Source organism: Mustelus asterias, chromosome 7, assembly GCF_964213995.1.
Source record: "Mustelus asterias chromosome 7, sMusAst1.hap1.1, whole genome shotgun sequence".
Taxonomy (NCBI): Eukaryota; Metazoa; Chordata; class Chondrichthyes; order Carcharhiniformes; family Triakidae; genus Mustelus; species Mustelus asterias.
In genome coordinates, this window is record NC_135807.1 from 57,676,803 (window position 1) to 57,698,158 (window position 21,356).

Genomic DNA, 21,356 nt, shown 5'->3' on the forward strand with positions numbered 1-21,356 from the left:
ATTGCTAAAGGAGAATTATATATATATGGACTGAGTTGCAATGGTTCAGTGATGTCACTTACTGAAGAGAAAGTAAAAACAGATTTAATGCAAATCTTGGCTGTCTAAATAATTGAGTACAGAAGACCTAGCATGAGCAAATAAGAAATAGATGAGGAATATTCACAACAACTAAAAGGAAAAGGTTATTAAAAAATATAACAAAAAGAATGGAGTTGCCACTGAAATTTAGTTTCCCATTAATAACGTTCTTAATACATCAACGTGCACATGAATTTGCATTTCAAAGTAAGGACAGTGTTGACTGCCTTCAGCTAAATAATTCTTGCTCTATTATAGATAAAATGGAGAAGCAAAGCCGAGGTGCTCCTCTAATAAAAATGTACAATTCTTAGCCTTACATATCTCTGTGATTTTAATTGAAGACAAAATAAATTGAGCAGAATGTCTCATTAACCCTGATGGTGTGATGCATTTACATCAGGCATGTTTGGAGAGAAGGATACGTGAGCTATCAGTAATTTTACTTCCTCAGCCTCAACATGTTAACAAATATTGTTTTATCTGACTCTCACAAATTATATATAGTTTTAAAGAGGCTTCTACCTGCACATATTATCAGTGAATGAAATGAGCATACCAATTTTCCTCATTAGTTTGCAATTGAAATGATCAACATTTGAGTAATGCTCTTGAATGTTCATCCTCCCAACACTTCATAGAATAGACATCTCTTTATCAGTTTGAATAAAAATTGTATCAGACAATATTTGGAGCGGGGGTTCACCATGCGTTAAAAGACTGTAGTATTACTTTGTCTTGAGTGATTGTGCAAAACAGACAATTGCATATTCCAGCTATTTTGCACACTGTTGGATTTGTATTTCCAGTGATTTAATTGTGTGATAATTGGACAAAATGCTAAATGGGCTCTGCACTATCACCCATTTACACTACAAACCAATATCAATTATATCCCCGATGTTGTAATGTTTACTATTATATTTGGAACCTGGCTTTGAATCAAGATAAAATTGATGTGATCAAAATCTTGCTTTCGAACATCTAAATAAAGTGTAATTTAAAATACAATAAAAATAAATGTAGAATCTCATCTCCAAAAAAAAAAATCCTCTCCCTGAATTTTTCTGACATGTGTCAAACTTTATGATAGAATTTTAGAAGATGTTGCGATTACAACTCCATACTCGCAGGAAGTGAAGCACATTTCATATTTGAAACACACACACCTTTGATAAGTTGTAATCAACAGAAGCCTGCGAACAGTTTGTGTATTCACCCTTTCTGTCAGGGAGCAGTTTATGTTATAGGATAGAGGTAAAAGTGACCAATTGCTCTTTTTGAATCTTAAGAAAAAGCAGGTTGGTTATTGTTACTTGGACAGGGATACATTGTTAAAGGCGTTTTGCACTGTGTGGTAATTGTACCACATTGTAGACGTAATCACAAACCCATCATGTGTATTTTATCTTGTGTAGAAGGAAGTAGAATGTAATATGTGGGCACATACAACTAGCTATAAGGTTACAATGACACGTTCATGAACTCATGCTTCCATCACCACACAGAAATCAACACACATACAGCATTGAATCCATGATGAGCATCATATCAATACACCACTAATAGATGGTGAAAGTTTGTATACCTTCAATACATCAATCATTTGGTTCTGAAAAGCACAAAATTATGCTTTGAAAGACAGCTTTAGACAAAGAAAGAACAAACTATTAACTATTTGCGACACTAGACTTTGCAACATAATCAGTATTCCATTATGTTCCATTATCATTTTAAAAACAGATTCTTTTACACTGTGAAAGGTTTGTTAAAATGCTTCCAGGGAGCACTATACATATCACTGGTATACCGTATTTACTAAATAGGTGTTGTTATACTTAATGGATCCATTCCAAATGCTTGAAGCGCTAAGTTATGAATATAAACAACAATATACCACTGAGGAAGTAGTCATGCAAACTATATTAGTATTGGCATACAATAACTGCTTTCCCTACTGGTGGCATAAGGCCATAGTTCAACAGAAATGTGATCTGTTCAACTGGGAATTCAGAAAATGTATCTTTACAGTGATAATATTCCCAAATAGTCAAACGAAAGCTGATATTTTAAGCCCCATATCAGCTTAAGATGTAAGTGAAGAAATAATAATTACATATATGATTTATTTGTAATATACAGAGTCTTCCCATCTGAATGGTGAAAAATCATGAAGTCATTCAAATAATTAATGCAGAGAGTCGGTATGGCCCATCATTTCGATATTGAATAATAAGCTAATAACAAATCTGGTCCCGTGTGTCGATATAATATACGATTAAAAGCTAATTTTTGAATTAATCTTCATCTGACTAAATCTAACCTTTATAATTTCAGCAGGCTCTCGTCTTAAACTATTTGGTGTGGTTTAGTTTTATGTCGATGGGAATGGCTAAAATCTGTTGTACCAGCATTAATTTACCATTTGATTTGCTGCTGACAAGAGCACCATCAAACTAAACTTTGACAAGGTCATAAAAGAATAATTTCTAATAGCGTCTCTACCCGATAAGTGGCTTTAGCTCATAACAGTTGTGAAATTACCACAGGTTAATCGGAGTGCACAGATACTGAATGGAAAATCGAGGCAGTTTTTATGATTAGATAGGGTTACTCTTGTGCCTTCCACTAAATCCGCATGTGTGATCTCTGTTTAAAATGCAACTGGAATTATTCATCACCGATGCTTAATGCGACAAATGAACTCGGAATTCCTTCTGCTTGAAATACAGAACCTCAGCATGATTTGAAATTAAAGCATTGGCTATTGATACAGAGCTTAAAATAGCAATGACAAAGTCATCTGTTGTCATGCAGCGAATTACATTTACTTTTCTACTTGTTTCTACCACAAACTTCTAACACACATGTTGATGTTAGGTTTTGTGGTTGTGGCTACAAGAAGCCAAGCCAGTGGTGCCTATATTTCAGATTCCTCTCTTACCTGTCTTTGATTCTCTGTTTCTAGCCGGAGTCTGGCTTCTATACATCGCCTGGTTTCCAGGAAAGCCTGGCGCTGAGCTCGGTCTGCTAGGTAACTGATAAATATCCCCGCCGTGTTCATACACATGAACAACACTGACTGGGCTATCACCTGAAACGGCACAAAACCAAGGCACTTCATTCTTCCATTTAAAAACAAGACTCACTTTCCCTCGGCGCCGTCTCGCCTCCTCCATATAACAGCAAAGCACAAAGCTGGTCAATACTATGGCTCTGTTTCATTTGTAGTGAAGTGAAAATTGATTCTCATTACTGTCACTGGCACTTAAATATATGAAAACATGCCGGAGATAAACAGCAAGTCAGTCAACATCTGTAAAGAGAAAAAACAAGTTAATATCTCGAGTATAAGATCCTTCCTCAGAACTACCGCTGGTCCTGATGGATACAAATGTTTTAACATTTCTTAATAGATAATACCTCCACTAATTTATCGCATAATACGGATCGACTTTAAAATATTGCAATTATCCAAGCACTGCTGTTTAATCGTAAATAAAAAGATGGAAAATAAAAGTTGAGGGCGCAGTGTGGACATAACGTTAATTATTTGATTAAGTTAAATGGCTTCAAGGTGATTATTTACAGGTTTATGATAGCCACTGTATTGTGCTCAAAGCTGCCGAGATGGTTTCTATCCCACTCCTCTTATAAAGAGCCCAATACTCATCTCGGGCAGTGTTACTACCTATGATGTCAATACAGATAGAGACAGAGAGAGAGAGAGAAGCTTGGATTGGGAACAATTTACTCTGGCTGTAAGGAACATGTAACCCGATTGTTTTGGGGGATAAGGATTAAATCTAATTTTCAACAGTTTGCCCACACCCAGAAAAGATTGAACTGAATCTTCGCTGGGTTACGGGAGATACATTTTTACAAGGCATTTTAAATGCATTACAAAATAACACTCATTGATGAGTCTACTCAATTATTTATTTAAACTGGATTCAACATTATTCCTATGGTTGCTAATAATCTATTTTAGGCCGTTTTAAAGTGCTGGAAGATTTGAAATGTGATACAGCCATCGCTAGAGGGAGTGTGGTCTGACCTTTCTGATCAACAGGCTGAGTCTGAAGGCTGAGCAGCAACTCCAAGTTGCTGAAAGAACAAACGGGGACAAGGAATTGGGGTTGGCTTTCCACAGATCCTTATTTATCCCCATGAAAGTAATCAGGTCGCAAAAAAATGTTTTCTTTTTGAATTTAAGAATGCATTTTTCCAATAATGTGCAAATGTCATGAAGATCCCATTTACTGACAGCAACTTTGGACTGGACTGGGACGTGTGAGGCCACCAGCATCCCGCCATCCTCTGGTCCAGAGGCAGGCGGTGCTAAGGCAGTGACATGTCCCCCTCTACATGGGTCATCCTGACTCGAAGCCTTGGCTCCATTCTCTCTCCACAGATGCTGTCAAACCTGCTGAGTTTCTCCAGCATTTTCTGTCTTTGTTTCAGATTCCAGCATCGCAGTATCTCGCCTTTATAACAAAATACATACTGTGGGTCGCTTATCGACAGGTTATGTGAGGCAACAGCATTGCCAAAGGCATGTTCCCCATTGTTGATGGGCAGTAAGACTGGGGGGTTACATCTTTAACCCATGAGAGCTGGGGGTAGCATTAAACACTTCATACGATCCTGACAACATGTCGAACCTACAGGACACCACTATATTAACATTCAGCAGACATAAACAGTAAGATATAGGCGCCGGCTTTGACAGAAGAAAGATGAGACAGTGGCATCTGAACAGTTTCATTTCATATCCCAATTACATAGATACGGCTGGATAAATATCTCAATTACAAAGACAGAGAAAAAAACATGCCTGACGAATTGATGAGCTGGGTTGAAACGAAATAAATAATTTTTTGGCTACATTCATTCTACATGTAAGTTGCAAACCCCCATGTTTAGACCCTCTGGGTCGTACTATGTGAGTATACACCGCTTCTACAACATGTTAAGTGGGTCTATACAAACAGAAAGTGCTGGGAAGACTCAGCAGCTCTGGCAGACTCTGTGGAGAGAGGAAACAGGGAGAAAGGTCAGCACCTGAGATGTTCACCTGGGTTCTCTCTCCACACCTGCCGAGTGATCCCAGTATTTTCTGGGTTAGAACATAGAACATAGAACATTACAGCGCAGAACAGGCCCTTCGGCCCACGATGTTGCACCGACCAGTTAAAAAAAAAAACTGTGACCCTCCAACCTAAACCAATTTCTTTTCGTCCATGAACCTATCTACGGATCTCTTAAACGCCCCCAAACTAGGCGCATTTACTACTGATGCTGGCAGGGCATTCCAATCCCTCACCACCCTCTGGGTAAAGAACCTACCCCTGACATCGGTTCTATAACTACCCCCCCTCAATTTAAAGCCATGCCCCCTCGTGCTGGATTTCTCCATCAGAGGAAAAAGGCTATCACTATCCACCCTATCTAAACCTCTAATCATCTTATATGTTTCAATAAGATCCCCTCTTAGGTTGATGCAGCACACAGTATGTTGTTTTGGAGGACAGCTAACCTGCTTCGTGGCTGGGACTGCAACCTGGAAGATCAGCACCTGGAGCAGAAGGTGGAGCAGGGAGGTGAACAAGCCAGCCAGGATGGCCCAGGTTAGGGGCAGAGGGAGCATGCTGTAGGTGGCGAACAGGGTAAAGAGCACGTAGCCCACGCCGCCTCCCAACAGTCCGTAGCCGAGGCCAGTGGCCAGGATCTGGGTGGTCATCACCACCCAGGTGACCAAGCCGCTGTACTGCAGGTAGCTGTGCGAACTGGTGTCCTTCTTCACCACCACTAAGGCACAGATGATGACCTCGACGCCGGTGAAGAAGCCCTGCAGGATGCCCTGGAGCGGGTCCATGGGGCTGGAGGCCAGGCTGAGGTGGAGGATCAGGACGGTGAGCTTGGTCAGCACGTCCAGGATGTTCATCACCACCACCGACTTGCGCCGCTGGCCCAGGAAGTAGCGCTGGTAGAGGCTCTCCAGGTCCCGCGACTTGAAGGAGTTCCTCAGCGTGGGGAAGATGACCCCGCGGTAGGTGTAGCCCCAGCTGAGGAAGAAGTCCGAGTTGCTGGGGGCGCTGTCCAGCTGCAGGAAGCCCAGCTCGGCGCTGCTGCGCTCCGGGAACACCTTGGTGCTGCCGTTGTTGTGGCCGCCCGTCGACTGCTTCCTCCGGCCGGGGCTCCAGGACTCCTCCTCGGGGGGCGAGGCGGCCGCTCCCGTGCCCGTGTCCCTGGCGCTGCTCTGCTCGCTGATGAAGCGCTGCTCGGTGATGTGGCGGACCGCATTCTGCCAGAGCAGCCGCTGGGGTCTGCGGGCCGGGCTCCGGTTAATGGTGTAGAGCTCCTCGCTGGGGCTGGAGCACCTCACATCAGACAGCTCCATGGCTCCCGAGTCTCCTCACACTCTGTGCGCACAGCCTGCTGCCGCTGCCCATGTCCCGCCACACGCTGCTGCTCCCAGCTCACACTGACATTGCTCAGAGCGAGGGGGCTGTGCCCCCTCCCACACACACACCCTCACACACACACACCCACACCCCCTCACACACCCCCTCACACACACAGACCCTCACACAAACCCAACCTCACAAAGCCCCTCACACACACACCCTCACACAGCCCCTCACACACACACCCTCACACAGACCCACCCTCACACAGACTCACCCTCACACAGACCCACCCTCACACAGACCCTCACACACACACCCTCCCACACACACCCTCCCAAAGCCCCTCACACACACACCCTCACACACCCACACACCCTCACACAGCCCCTCACCCACACCCACCCCCTCACCCACACCCACCCTCACAAAGCCCCTCACACACACACCCTCACACACCCCCCCACACACACACCCTCACACAGCCCCGCACCCACACCCACCCCCTCACCCACCCTCACACAGCCCCTCACACACACCCACAGCCCCTGACACACACCCTCACACACACCCTCTCACACACCCTCCCACAGCCCCTCACACACAGACACACCCTCACACACACCCACCCACACACCCACAGCCCCTCACACAGACCCACAGCCCCACACCCCTCACACACCCCCTCACACACAGAGCCCCTCACACAGCCCCTCACACACAGCCCCTCACACATAGACACACCCTCACACACACCCACACACCCACAGCCCCTCACACACACAGCCCCACACCCCTCACACACCCCCCTCACACACACACAGAGCCCCTCACACACACAGCCACACACCCCTCACACACCACCCTCACACACACACAGAGCCCCTCACACAGCCCCTCACACACACAGCCCCTCACAGACACACACCCTCACAGACACACACCCTCACACCCCTCACCCTCACACACTTTCAGCTCTCACTCCCTGCAATCCGGCACAGCGCACTGCTCTCTCTCTCTCTCATCCCGCCATCCACATTAAAGTGCTGAAGCGCACAGCCACACACAGCAGCTTCACTTTGCCGCTTCCCCCGGCTCTCTCTCACTCGGCTGCGGATCCCAGGGCGGACTCTGACGGTTAGGAAGAGCTCCGGACGTCCCGGCAGCAGCTGGAGGAGCAAGTGGCTGGAGCCCAATGTGTGTGTGCGGCTGGAGGGGGAGCCATAGGGGAGGAGGAGGGGGGCAGAGCTGTTGCCACTGAACTAATGTCACTGCTACGAATGAAGCTGCCACTGCCAACTCTTGACACTAATGTGACTGGCTCGAATGAAGCTGCTGATGCCAACTCTGGCACTAATACAGCTGCTGGCACTAACGCAACTGCCACTGATGCAGCAATGCAGCAGCCACTGCCAGCACTGGCACTAATGCAGCTGCTACTGCCAACAGTGGCACTAATGCAGCTGCTACTGCCAACAGTGGCACTAATGCTGCTATTGCTGTCAGTGTCACTGCCCGGCTCAGAATGGATTCAAAAACACCAACAAGAGTCTCAAACACTCAGGGTGGCTGGAGGAGGATTGTGTGTGTGTGTGTGTGTGTGGGGTGGGGGGGGGGGGGGGAGATGACGTTAACTGTTTTCAGCAAATATTCATGGATTTGGGAAGGTGGGAGGAAGAGGAGAGAGGAACGAAACAGGACAGTAAAAGGAGACAAGTAGAGGGAGTCCAAGGGATGTGAAAGGCACAGATAGGGACGGAAATGAAATAGGGCAATGGACAGAGAGAAGTGGGAAGAAGCAGATTGAGAGCAATGCAGATGGAGCGGGTGGAAACAGTGAGAAAGGGACACAGAGACAAGGCTCCGCTAGAGAGGGACAGCGAAAAGGACAGAGGAGAGGCCAGGCGACTGGAAGTTGCTGAATGGATGGGGGATAGAGAAAGGCAGAAAGTCACCGGCAAACAATCCGCGACTCTGATTGTGAAACTCCAGCTCTGTGACTGAACAGGATAAAGATCAGAGTGGAAGACAAGAACAGGAGATGAAAGAGGCTGAAGAAAAAAGAGAAAAAGGGTTGTAGGCAGTCTGAGTGAGGCGCAGGGGAGAGACACCACATCGCCAGAGAAAGAAACTCCAAGTTACACTAAGGGGGTAAATGGAGAGGCAGAGTGATGGAGAAAAAGTTAAAGGGAAGAAGGAACAGTGACAGAACTGTGACGAGAGTGAAAAGCAGGAAGACCGAATGGAAATATAAGATCAAAGCGTGTGAACACAGACACGAACCAGAAGGATGAACACTGGAAAGGCATTGAGAAAAACGGGAATATGAAGAGAGCCACAGTGTGAGAAGAGACTTACATTTTAACTAGGTTAACCATGTTAGCTAGGTTAACTAGGTTGTATACATCGTGCATATATTTATTGATACGCACAATAACCACATATTTGTGAACAGAATATGTAATCATTACAGATACTAAATAATTCTATGTATAAGCTGTGTGCTCACATCTAATCTTAGTGTTATTCTTTAGTATTTTACAATTTTTTTACACTACGCGTGTAAACACGATATTTCTCCATCTTCCAATCCCCAGGTTTTATGAAACAAGATCGTCAATATCTTTATTCATCGCATTTTTTTCCAGGTCCATTCATTTCTCTGCTTGGAATAAAATACTGGCGAACTCGTACAGTGGGCACAATTTAACCAGGTTACTGGATCATTCTCAGTGTCACCACCAGAAAGTGGGACAACTGTCTCTACAGATAGTACATGAATGAATCTATCAGAGAATAGGTAGCGATCGCCATAAATGTTTTGTAAAATCCGCTATCTGATCCAGTAAATGTGACTCGGCCACTGTTGGGAGGGGGGAGGGGGGGGGGGCACTCGTTCTCTAACTCACATTAACTCTTTCCCTTTACCAGCTTAGTAGCAAAAAAGGTTCAATAAAATCTTCGCAAATTCGAGCAAAGATTTCACCAGAAGGAGAAGCCCATCTTAAAAGAATGACGATGAATGGAAGGATTTAATTGATGGGTGTCTTCGGACCCTCCATCGCTCTAACTTCCAAAACTGACCCAGATTAACTCTGGTGGGGTTGCAGTTTTATATTAATTACCATGTACATAGAGACTTAATACTGCCCATCATCGATTAAAACTCTTTCAAATCTACAACAAGCTGGGTTCCACAACACGCCAGGCTAATGGCTCCATGTGCAGTGAAACCTCAACCCAAATCTTGGCACAGGGTGTACTCTTCAATTCAGTGTACATCGCTGCAGTTCAATTCTATTGGCTGAACCATCTGCCAGCGATATGCATCTAGTGTTGTAAATCTGCGGGAAAAGAAGGCCTTGCATTCGTTTAGCATCTTACACATCCCCGACCACACTCCAAAGTATCTCACAACCGACACAGTTCTTTAGAAGAAGCCGCTGTTGTATTGTAAACATCACTGCAAGATCCAACAAACAGCAATGTAATATTGATCAGATCATCTGTTTCAGGGGAAGGAGGGCGTCATAGGATCTCATAAACCTGAGAGGACAGACTTAGTTTTATGTCAGATGTGACAGGGCAGCACTCAGTACTGCGCAGAAAGACCTGCCCAGATTGTGTTTACCTGCTGTTCTCTTGCAAGAACTTAGATTTAAACCATCACAAATGCTTCAACATTTCTTCTGGCGATTATATATACTCCATCAATTGGAACTACTTGAAAATCCCAGGTGTAAAATTGAAGTTTTTATTGAGATATTGCTATACTTTGCAGCTAAATGCTTCTGCAATGGATATTTAGGTAAGATATGTTAGTGCTTGGAGTTAGAACATTTCCATTTATCACCTCAAACTTTCGTTAGTCTTACTGAATGTAGAGCAGGTCACATTATTTTGCTCCAATGTTTTCTACCACGAGCTTCATAAGCGTCACCCCTCCCCTGGTCCCAGATTATTCTGATTTTGCTCACTTGTTTTTCTGGGTGAGATTGTCAAATTAATGTCAACCTGAATGAAATTAGAAGGAATTCAATACTCTGGAGTATGTCCATTAGGAACTAAATCAAACACCCTTGTCACCCATTAAGCACTAAATGATATGCTAGAACACTTGCTATTAGACAACCTACATCAATCAGGCAATTATACTCATCATTCTTCTCCAATTCCATTGCTGCTTTCTGTCTCTCATCAAGTTCAAGCATTAGTGGCTCTACATCTTTGCAAGTTCCATACAACATTCAGCCCACCTGCTGTAATGTCAAAAGATATTTCAAACTTCATCAAATTTGAAGATCTAGTATCAGTAACACATTTCTCTAACATAAGAGAAATTTATACGTTCATTGTCAAGATGTATTTGCATTTTAACTACTTGATTTTGATAATCCTAATTAATTTATTTACAAGATTATGGAGAACATTAGCATTATTATGGATGCGATGTTTCAATTGTAGAGTCTGAGTCAGACACCAGACCTCCATCCAGAATCTTTCTTGTTATTATTCATTAGAGGGATGTGGGTGTTGCTGGCCAGGCCAGCATCTATTGCCCATATTGAACTGCCCTTGGGAAGGTGGTGGTGAGTTACAACAGCTTAAAGGCTTAAATTATGGCTCGTGGTAGAAGACACACAAGGACGGCCTCAACCGGGATATTGGGTTTATGTCACACTATTTGTAACTCCCACAGTTGCGTGGACCTGCAGAGTTTCACTGGCTGTCTTGTCTGGAGACAATACACATCTTTTTAGCCTGTCTTGATGCTCTCTCCACTCCCATTGTTTTGTTTCTTAAAGACTGGATTAGTTGTAAGTATTCGCATTCCAACCATTATTCATGTAAATTGAGTCTGTGTCTTTATAAGTTCTGTTTGTGAACAGAATTCCCACTCACCTGAAGAAGGGGCTTAGAGCCTCGAAAGCTTGTGTGGCTTTTGCTACCAAATAAACCTGTTGGACTTTAACCTGGTGTTGTTAAACTTCTTATTAAATTATGAATACAGAGGGCAGCACGGTGGCACATTGGTTAGCACTGCTGCCTCACAGTGCCAAGGACCTGGGTTCAATTCCAGCCACAGGAGTTTGCATGTTCCCCCTGCGTCTCCATGGGTTTCCTTCGGGTGCTCCAGTTTCCTCCCACAGTCCAAAGACGTGTGGGTTAGGTTGATTGGCCGTGCTGAATTGCTTAGTGTCGGGGGGACTGGCGAGGTAAATATGTGGAGTTTTGGGGACAGGGCCTGGGTGGGATTATTGTCCGTGCAAACTCAATGGGCTGAATGGCCTCTTTCTGCACTGTAGGGATTCTTTGATTCTATGTAAGTTAACCTATATTCCTTTCAGTTTAGAAGATGGAGGTGTGACCTAATCAAATTGTTTAAAATGATAAAGATAGAAACAATGGTCGGAGAATCCAGAACAAGGAGGATAAGTTTAAGATTAGAAATAAGTCATTTAGGAGTGGAATCAGGAGACACATTTTTTGCATAAATAGTGAAAATTTCAAACACACACACCAGACTATGGAGATTGAGTTAATTGCAACTGTCATGGCTAAATTCAGAATCCACCTCATGGTCTCCACAAGGGAGACAAACAAGATCCAATTTGACACGATAAGGCATTGCACCCCATCTTGGGCTTGATCTTAGCCAAAAGTCTTGAGAGATATACAGATCAGCCAGGACTTAATTGACTGGCAGTACAGGCTCAAAGGTCTTAATTATATTAGCTCCCATTAGTTTGTGCCCACAGATTAGATGAACAACAGCTGTACAAGAGCTTGAAATACAGCTCCGTGTAAGCTGGCTTGAATTTTGACCACTGACGCTCATTGCTGTTCAGAGACAAATGACCTGCTCCCCAGGTTTCTCAAGAAAATGTATTTGATGACATGGTGAACTGTAAAGGCCAGGAAAATCACAGGTTTGTCCAGCTCTCTGCATTGGTTAAATTGATCTTAGAATGTCCATAAGGGCACTAATTAGCCTTGGTAATTCAGAGGGAAAGTACCTACTTCTGATGATTAGAAATCATTCCAGGAAGAATGGTCAAGAATTGCTGAGGGGAGAAATATAGAATGATAGGAATGAACCCATAAGTGAAGTACTGCAGATGCTGGAAATCCAAAATTTAAACAGAAAATGCGAGAAATAATCAGCAGTTTTGGAAGCATCTGTGGAGAGGGAAATGGAGAGTTAAACTTTCAGGTTTGTGACCTTTTATCAGAACTCTATATTCTGATGAAAGGTCATGACCTGAAACGTTAACTCTGTTTCTCTGTGGACTGATGCTGCCTGAACTGTTGTATTTCGAGCTTTTACTGTTTGTATTTGAACTTTTAAAAATAGGAGTAGCATTGAAGATTTTTTCACAATTATCCACAGGATAATTTTACAACTTTGTGCTCTTGGTCTAAAACTTGCCCTGCGAGGAGGAATTTGTGATCGAGTTCTAGCCAAATCACATAACAAAACTATATCCACTAGAAATCGATAATTGATGCCACAGTTGTTAGGGCGCCACAGTGGTTAGTACTCCTGCCTTACAGTGCCAGGGACCTGGGTTCAATTCCGGCTTTGGGTAACTGTCTGTGTGGAGTTTGCACATTCACCCCATGTCTATGTCGGTTTCCTCCGGGTGCTCCAGTTTCCTCCCATACTCCAAAAATGTGTGGGTTAAATGGATTGGCCATGCTAAATTGTCCCTTAATCTCAGGGAGATTAGCAGGATAAATACTTGGGGTTACAGGGATAGGGCCTGGGTGGGATTGTTGTCAGTGCACACTTGATGGGCCGAATGACCTCTTTGCACATGTATGGATTCTATAATTGTACCTATTAAAGCTGATTAATAGGCAGTAGTGGGTTGACATATTCAAGTTACTGCTAGGTTCTCACACTGGGTGAAGCTTTGCGACAGATATCCCTGAAATGTTTGCATGCATACATGCAATGTTTCACAAGATGTCATCAGTGAAAACACAATACAAAATCAGGTTTTCTAAATGATGGAAGTGAAAAATTATAGTAGTCTGTATATGTGGCACATTTACTGTATGCTGTAATATGGAGCAGGTATAAATGGTGTTTAAATGACTTGGGGAGTGCTGTTTAATTTTTGATGATTTGGCAGCAAATCATCTTCCAAAGTCAAACAGGAAAATCAGTTTTGTGTACAAACATAAGAATACATTATTTTTGTTCTGTATTTTTCTGTTTTATAACATTTATAGATTGATTCAGGCTCTGACAGCTTGAGTGCTGCGGGATGTTGCTTTAATGTAGCCACATACAAATCACTGTGCACTGTTCAAAATAGAGATTATTTATGGTTGTAACATCAAAATCATTGGTGCGCACAGGAAAGTATGCAGCGTGGGCATTTTGTGACGTCTATCAGAATGTAATGCTGATTTGACACGCATGCTGCCATTTTGGATCAGCACTCCAGTTAATGCATTCTTTTAACCTGGCATAACTGGACATATGTTCAGCAGCAGGAAAGATCCCCCCACAGGCCCATCAATTACTTTCAGATTTGTTAGTGATTAATTTCAATTGGCAATTGAAGAAGTGTTTGATGGTTTCCAGAGTTGTTTAAAGTTGCTAAAGTCTGTAGGGTGTAGCTTTATGCGTGCTGAAGGACTTTGTCCTGATTTCAAGGATGTTGTGCAAATTGCTTTATCCCAGATAAGGGTGCTGTAGCTTGCATCCCCTTGGCCTACAGAACGATTGGGAAAATAAGCAGGGCTTGAGTGGACTTGATCAATTCAAGTTCGATTTAAAATAAAAACGGAATGTGCTGAAAAAGCTCAGCAGTTCTGGCAGCATCTGTGGAGAGAGAAACAAGAGAAACAAGAGTTAATGAAAACTCAGTTAACTCTGCCTCTCCCTCCACAGATTCTCCCAGACCCGCTGAAAAATTTGCAGCATTTTCTGTTCTTTATTTCAGATCTCCACTTTCCTCAGTATTTTGCTTTCATTTTAGATTTGATTTAATTTCGTTGCATGCGGCCTAATTACTGGATCCCAGATTAATCCTTTAAACTATTTGAGTTTGACAGAGATATTAACCATCAGGCAAAGCCCCACTGAATTAACAAATAAATGCTAAAGTTTATTGAATATGAGCAACATAAAACAATACACTTATCAATTAACTAATAAATGAAAACAAGAGTATCCTTATCAATTAAACATTATGGACTCAATTCCCATGCAGACAGGAAAACACTTCTGTCCCCAAAAATCAAACTGGTTTTCCTTCACTTAGTCTACACAAACAACATGGTTCCCAAAACCCCCTCGTACTAATCATGGCATCACCCACCTTAGCCCACATTTGTTGTTCATGGCCAACTGGTCAATAATATTGTTAGTGTTCATTTAGTTGATTCTAGGTGTTTGCACACATTGCCTTAAACATAAAACAATGGATAATTTCAAGATGCATTCTTTACCACACAAGTGTCCCATTCATGATGAACACTTAGCCAGTCAAAACCATTGTGTACTTGATAGGGGTCCATGATGCATAGTTCAGATTCCTTCTCTCACATCACATGTGACAACACTTTTAATCCTAGCATAGGAGCATTGGTATAAAATAGAGAAATAAATATAATCTGACTCTTGTTAAATATTTAATTATTAGTTACTTATCCTTCAATGTCAACTCTCCTTCTTGAGGGAGTTACTGTTCCTCAGTGTCAACAAAACAAAGGAGATAGTCATCGACTTCAGGAAGCACAGCGGAGGACATGCCCCTGGCTACATAAGTGGGGACGAGGTAGAAATGATCGAGAGCTTCAAGTTTTTAGGTGTCAGATCACCAACAACCTGTCCTGGTCTCTCCATGCAGACACTATGGTTAAGAAAGCCCACTAACGCCTCTACTTTCTCAGAAGACTAAGGAAATTTGGCATGCCCGCGACGACACTTGCCAATCTTTACAGATGAACCATAGAAAGCATTCTTTCTGGTTGTATCACAGCCTGGTATGGCTCCTGCTCTGTTCAAGACCACAAGAAACTACAAAGGTTCGTGAACGAAGCCCAGTCCATCACGCAAACCAGCCTCCCATCCATTGACACTGTCTACATTCCCCACTGCCTCAGAAAAGCAGCCAACATAATTAGGGACCCCACTTACCCCAGACATTCTCTCTTCCAACTTCTTCCATCGTGAAAAAAATACAAAAGTTTGAGGACACATACCAACCGACTCAAGAACAGCTTCTTCCCTGCTGCTGTCAGACTTTTGAATGGACCTACCTCGCATTAAGTTGATCTTTCCACCCTAGCTAAGAGTAGCACTATATTCTGCACTCCCTCCTTTCCTTCTCTATGTACAGTATGCTTTGTCTGTATAGCGCGCAAGAAATGATACTTTTCACTGTATACTAATGCATGTGACAATAATAAATCAGTTGAGGTACTTTTCTCTAACATTGTTGCTGTTTGATAACTACTTTCCTGTACTATATTAAATTGATTTGTAATAGATTAACAATATGGCTTAGTTCCTAATAACATTAGGTCTATTTAGTGGCAGAATATGTATTGTTAAAAAGCCTTTAATAATAAAACGGTCAAGTTAAGCAAGCACACTAAATCCTACTAAAATAAAATCTAGGGCAGTTTACTGGAGCAATTCACCTACCTGAACCTTGGTGAGGAACAGTGTTTCAGACACCTCCACTTCACGAAGGGGGTCTTCACTCAAATCTGCCAGCTGCTGCGAGCCACAAGGCCAGCTTTAGAGCAGACCAGGGCCACCATTGGCCGTAGCTGGCAGGGTGTGGCTGTGACGCTGATTGTGAGACGAGAGATGTGAGGGTGAGGCTTACAGCAGTGTTAATTGTGTGAGGGTGAGGTGAAGCTATAACTGTGAAATATGAGCTGTGACTTATAGGGACTGTCCTTCACCATTCTTTAAATTGAATTGAATTTCTTTGCGCACCATATTCAGGTTTTCTGTACTTGACTCCTGGCATGGACCAATATGACTTTCTGCTCCCAATGACTGCACATAATTTGTGTGGAGGATCCCCAGGTCCACTATAGCAAGAGGACCATTGTCCTGCTGTCCATCCATTGCAACAAGGAGTCCAGTGCAACATTGGAGAACAGTACAGCATACTCTCTGTCCTGTTTTGTCATAATTCAATCTTCTTGCTCATGCTTTTTACTGGAACCACTTGCAGCATCTGGCCAACCAGATTGCACCTTCCTTTTAAGAAGTTCAGGCTTACTTAATGTGTCATGTGAAAGATGGCTTCTTCCACAATGCAACACTCCCTCAGTACTATACTGGAATGTCAACCTGGATTACGTGCTCAAAAATGGAGCTTGAACCCATGATATTCTGACTCAGAAGTCAAGTTACTACCACTATGAGGCCTGTTTTTAAGTAGTACAGATGAGTTTTAAGTAGTGCAGATGAACTTTAGTGGTGGTAACTGTTGCACCAACTTGAACCCCCTGCTGAAGCTTAAAGGTACAAAATGATACCAATTGGCTAAATTAACACTTGGTTCAATTAGAATCTTAGAATCCCTACTGCATAGAAGGAGGCCAGTCGGCCCATCGAGCCTGCACTGACAACAATCCCACTCAGACCCTATCCCCATAACCCCATGTATTTACCCTGCTAACATTAACACTGCAATGAAGTTCCTGTGAAAATCCCCTAGTCACCACCCTCCAGCACTTGTTCGCGTACACTGAGGGAGAATTTAGCACGGTCAATCCACCCACCACAGCACGTCTTTTGGACTGTGGGAGGAAACCGGAACAGCCGGAGGAAACCCGCACAGACACGGGGAGAACATGCAGACTCCACAAAGACAGCGACCCAAGCCGGGAATCGAGCCCGGGTCCCTGACTCTGTGAGACAGTCACACTAACCACTGCGCCACCATGCAGTGTTTAGCACTGCTGTCACTTTATGTGGACAGTTGCACCAGTTTAAGGGTTTTAAACAGCTTTTCAGGATTTGTAAAATACTGTCAGCGATCTACTGTGTTTAGAATTTCAAAAGCCGCTCGCTTTTAATGACATTTGATATGAAATTTAGCAATCTAATCTCTCGCCAGTGTTTAATGTTATTGTTAATGGCAGGGAGTGGGTATGATTCTCATTCTGTCACCTCCACCATCATGTCCCAGGACCTAATTAAACAAAGTATTTCCTCCCACTTTGTGGAATGTTGCTGAATAGTTGTTGTCTTTGCATATAAAGCACAGTCACAGCACTTTAAAAAGTAATTATTTATGTGAAGAGTATTGAGACTTTTACACATTATGAAAGATCTTATACAAGATGCAAGTAAAGTGGATATGAAATTTTCAGAGAACCCAGGAGCCAGGAGTCCTTGGCACTCGATGGTATTTTGGTTTCTGAATATCCAGCTCCCCGATTGTTCTGTTATAAGGGTGTTTGCGTAGAATGTGAATAATTATAGAATTTAAAATGCTGCTGATGGGCATATGCTGCAGGTGGCCCAAGATCACGTGATGCTATTGGCAATGCTTCTGATCTCCCAACTAAATAAAAATAGGTTGTGTTTTATTGAAGAGCACAAAGAATAGAGTACGGGACTTGCTCACGAGACGACGCTTCATACCTACATTGGGCCCCAGTGTGGTCATTTAAAGTATTTGGTGAATAAATATTCGCCAAAATGTTAATGAATTATTAAAGGGATCACTTTGAGATGTTGCAAAGCAATTAAATTAGCTTGAGCTCAGGAGCAAAGCCCAGAAGGATATTATAGAGATTACTAGCTAAAATAATCAGACTGATTTGTACTGAAATCTTCAATTTTAGCATCAGTTCAGCAAGGCTCTCCTTGATACACAGCACTAAAAATCCAGCAATAAGCAAAACAAGAATAGAATCCAAAAACCATCCGGCCTCACATATATTTCCCTTTCATATTCAGCTTCCCTGAGTTAGAATTATGTCATAGGATAGATCCATCCACAAAATAATTGAAAGGCTGCCCCTGCCAACCACAAAATCCTGAGGAGAATTACTCGACAAATTCCTTTTCCCTCGCCAGTTTTCAGTGTCTCATCCATCCCCTTCTCTTGATGAGACATTGGCCACGATTCTCCGGCCCTGCACGCTCATGCATAGATCACCCTGGGGCCTCGTGGGGCCGGAGAATCGCGGGAGAGGGGCTATAGCGTGTTTAGTGCTGGGCAGAACACTCTTTGGGATTCTCCCCGCCCTTGTGCCCCAATGTAATCTGATTCACGCACAGCAAGAGCATGAACCAGATTAACATATTTAAATATTCATTTAAATATGTCCAGCTTAAAACCGGAACCACCCGGCACCCAGGATTCTCCGGCCCTTGAGCAGCTGGAACCTGGCACGAATCACGACTCGTTTCTCAAAACAAAACCAGTTGTGATGGCCACACACCGGGGACCTCGGAGGCCATTGAAGCCCCTGGGTTGACGGAGAAATGGTTGGGTGGGTGCCCTGGCACTATTCCCCTGGCACCCTGACTGCCAACCTGGCAATGCCAACCTAACTTTGAAATTGGGGCGCTCTGATCACTGAGGAGTGTGTCTTGCCGGCGTCTTTTGGTCCCCACTCCAAAAGAAAATTCGAAGTGTGGGAGAGACTGAATCGGCCCAAATCACCCAGTGGGAATCTCACCAGTTTTCCCGCTGGAGACAACACAAGAAGAAATATGCACATTGGGTTCATAGAATCATAGAAACCCTACAGTGCAGAAAGAGGCCATTTGGCCCATCGAGTCTGCACCGACCACAATCCCACCCAGGCCCTTGCCCTATATCCCTACATATTTATCCCTCTAAGGGGCAATTTTAGCATAGCCAATCAACCTAACCTGCACATCTTTGGATTGTGGGAGGAAACCAGAGCACCCGGAGGAAACCCACGCAGACACGAGGAGAATGTGCAAACTCCACACAGACACAGGGTTAGAAGCAGACACATCAGGCAGGACATTTCTTATCACGGTATGGTTGCATGAGTCTTGGTTTCCCAGAAGGGTAGGAGAAATGAACTAGGAAATGTTGGGCCTATTCGTCTAAATCAGCCCTAAGGAAGTTACTGGAATTTATTAGTGGGAATAAAGTGACTGAGCCAAAATGAGCTGATCAGGTGAGCCAGCGTTAACTCCAGGGCAAAATAATTCGCTGATTTTTTTTTGGGAAGGAAACAAAACAGATAAGGAAGTGTCTGTGGGTGTTACTTAGATAGACTTCCAGGAAACATTCAATAAGATTTTACATAAAAGAGAGGCTGAATCCGACGAGGTTTCCTGCCCCACCACTGAAATAGTGACAGGAAATGGATTCCTCCCAAAGCCAGCTGCCCCACAGCTATTGAACACTCGAGGAATGTTAATTGGCTGGAGCCAGAACTTTCACCACCTCACTTTCACCGCATCTTCAGAAATCCTCTGATCTGCTTCCATGAGGGAAGGTGTGGAGGTGTGAACACGTCATATCTTTCTTCAGCTCGAGTCTGAGGGTGATGCACTGCAGCCAACAGCCAGTGTTTAGATGGGTAGTCCTTATCCCCCAGCAACCATCCCTGTAGATGTTCTGCTCCTCAAAAATCCCAGGGAGTTGGGAGTGACTGAGGATGTAGGAGCCATGGCAACTCCCAGGGAATCATGCAGACACGTTCAGGATGAGCTTGCGATGATCACACGCTGGTTGCACACGGATGGAATGGTATCCCTTGTAGTTTATAAATATTAGCTGGAGACCGTATTGCCTCATGGGTGCAGTCTATTACATCCTGTACTCTTGAGAAGGCTGAGAAAGCTGTAAAGTGAGTGAATCTTTGAGCTTAGCTATCCTCGTCTAGAGCAAACATTACATAATGATGGGCCTTCAGTAAAGGGCATCGTTCACCTCCTTTAATGTGTTGATGTGTTGCAGACTGAGAGATACCACACAGAAGCCCCCTTTGTCCCTGGAAAGGCCCAGAGACAAAGAAATAGCGTGCTGGTGTCACCTTCAAGGCCACTGACCGAAGACAGCCCACGTGGCATCAGGTCTTCGTGAAAAATGTGGCACATGTAATTATTGACCATCACAGCTGTGCCTGGTACTGCCTCTTAAATCACCTGTAAGTAGGAGACTCGTCAATAAACCCTCAGTCTGGTGAGTCGCTCCGCTGTCTCTGCCTCTCCCCCTCACCCTCCCATTCATGCACAGGCTCCCCTTGGCCATGACCCCCAGGCAGTGCCTCCTGCTGGAGTTGTGCACAGTGACACTTCTCCCTCCTTCATTGAATGAGGACTCAGTGACACACAATCTCAACGCTGGATCCATTCACACTTTTGTTTTCTCTATGAAAAAAATTGAAGACAACACTGATTAAAGGGTGCAGAAAGGGAAGATGTGATTGAGAAGCCTGTGGGAGATATGTGGCTGCAAAGCTTTGGAAGCCTTGATTGCATTGTGCCTGATGCAGCCTTAGCCCTTAGACAGAAGCACACATACATAGAGGTGAAGTCTATCTCCAATATAACTGACCTGAATCTTGTCCCTTGCAGCGGCACCAATAAGTAAGTGTGCATCACAAGAAGGAACCCCATAACTCAGCTTAACCATCCTCCCACACTTCCTCATACTTCTCCCAGACAGAATCAATCTTACTTTTAGTTTTGCAGGACACCATTGTTCTGGGACTTGAAGATGATGGTGCTTCACCTGTACTCCAGGGCGGAGTGTGACCCTCCCTCCCTCACTGTCTGCGTGTCCCCAATTTACCTGAAGCCTTATCATGTGCTGATTGAAGCACCAACTGTTATCCTCGCAAACCACTTCAGCCCTGACTTCTGAGTACTGGTGAGAACCA

At 43.8% G+C, this 21,356-nt stretch overlaps 1 protein-coding gene across 3 annotated transcripts in view; it reads right to left on the reverse strand.

Moving 5' to 3' along the window:
* adcy8 (adenylate cyclase 8 (brain)) overlaps positions 1-6,607 on the reverse strand; it is a 105,342-nt gene extending 98,735 nt beyond the window's left edge. For all 3 annotated transcript variants that reach the window (XM_078216091.1, XM_078216090.1, XM_078216092.1), the window contains exons 1-2: positions 5,621-6,607; positions 3,026-3,175 (exon numbers count right to left, since the gene is read on the reverse strand). In XM_078216091.1, the coding sequence (XP_078072217.1) occupies positions 3,026-3,175; positions 5,621-6,484 (1,014 nt within the window). In that variant the 5' untranslated portion in view covers positions 6,485-6,607. The remainder of the gene's footprint in view (positions 1-3,025; positions 3,176-5,620) is intronic.
* Positions 6,608-21,356: the final 14,749 nt, after the last annotated feature.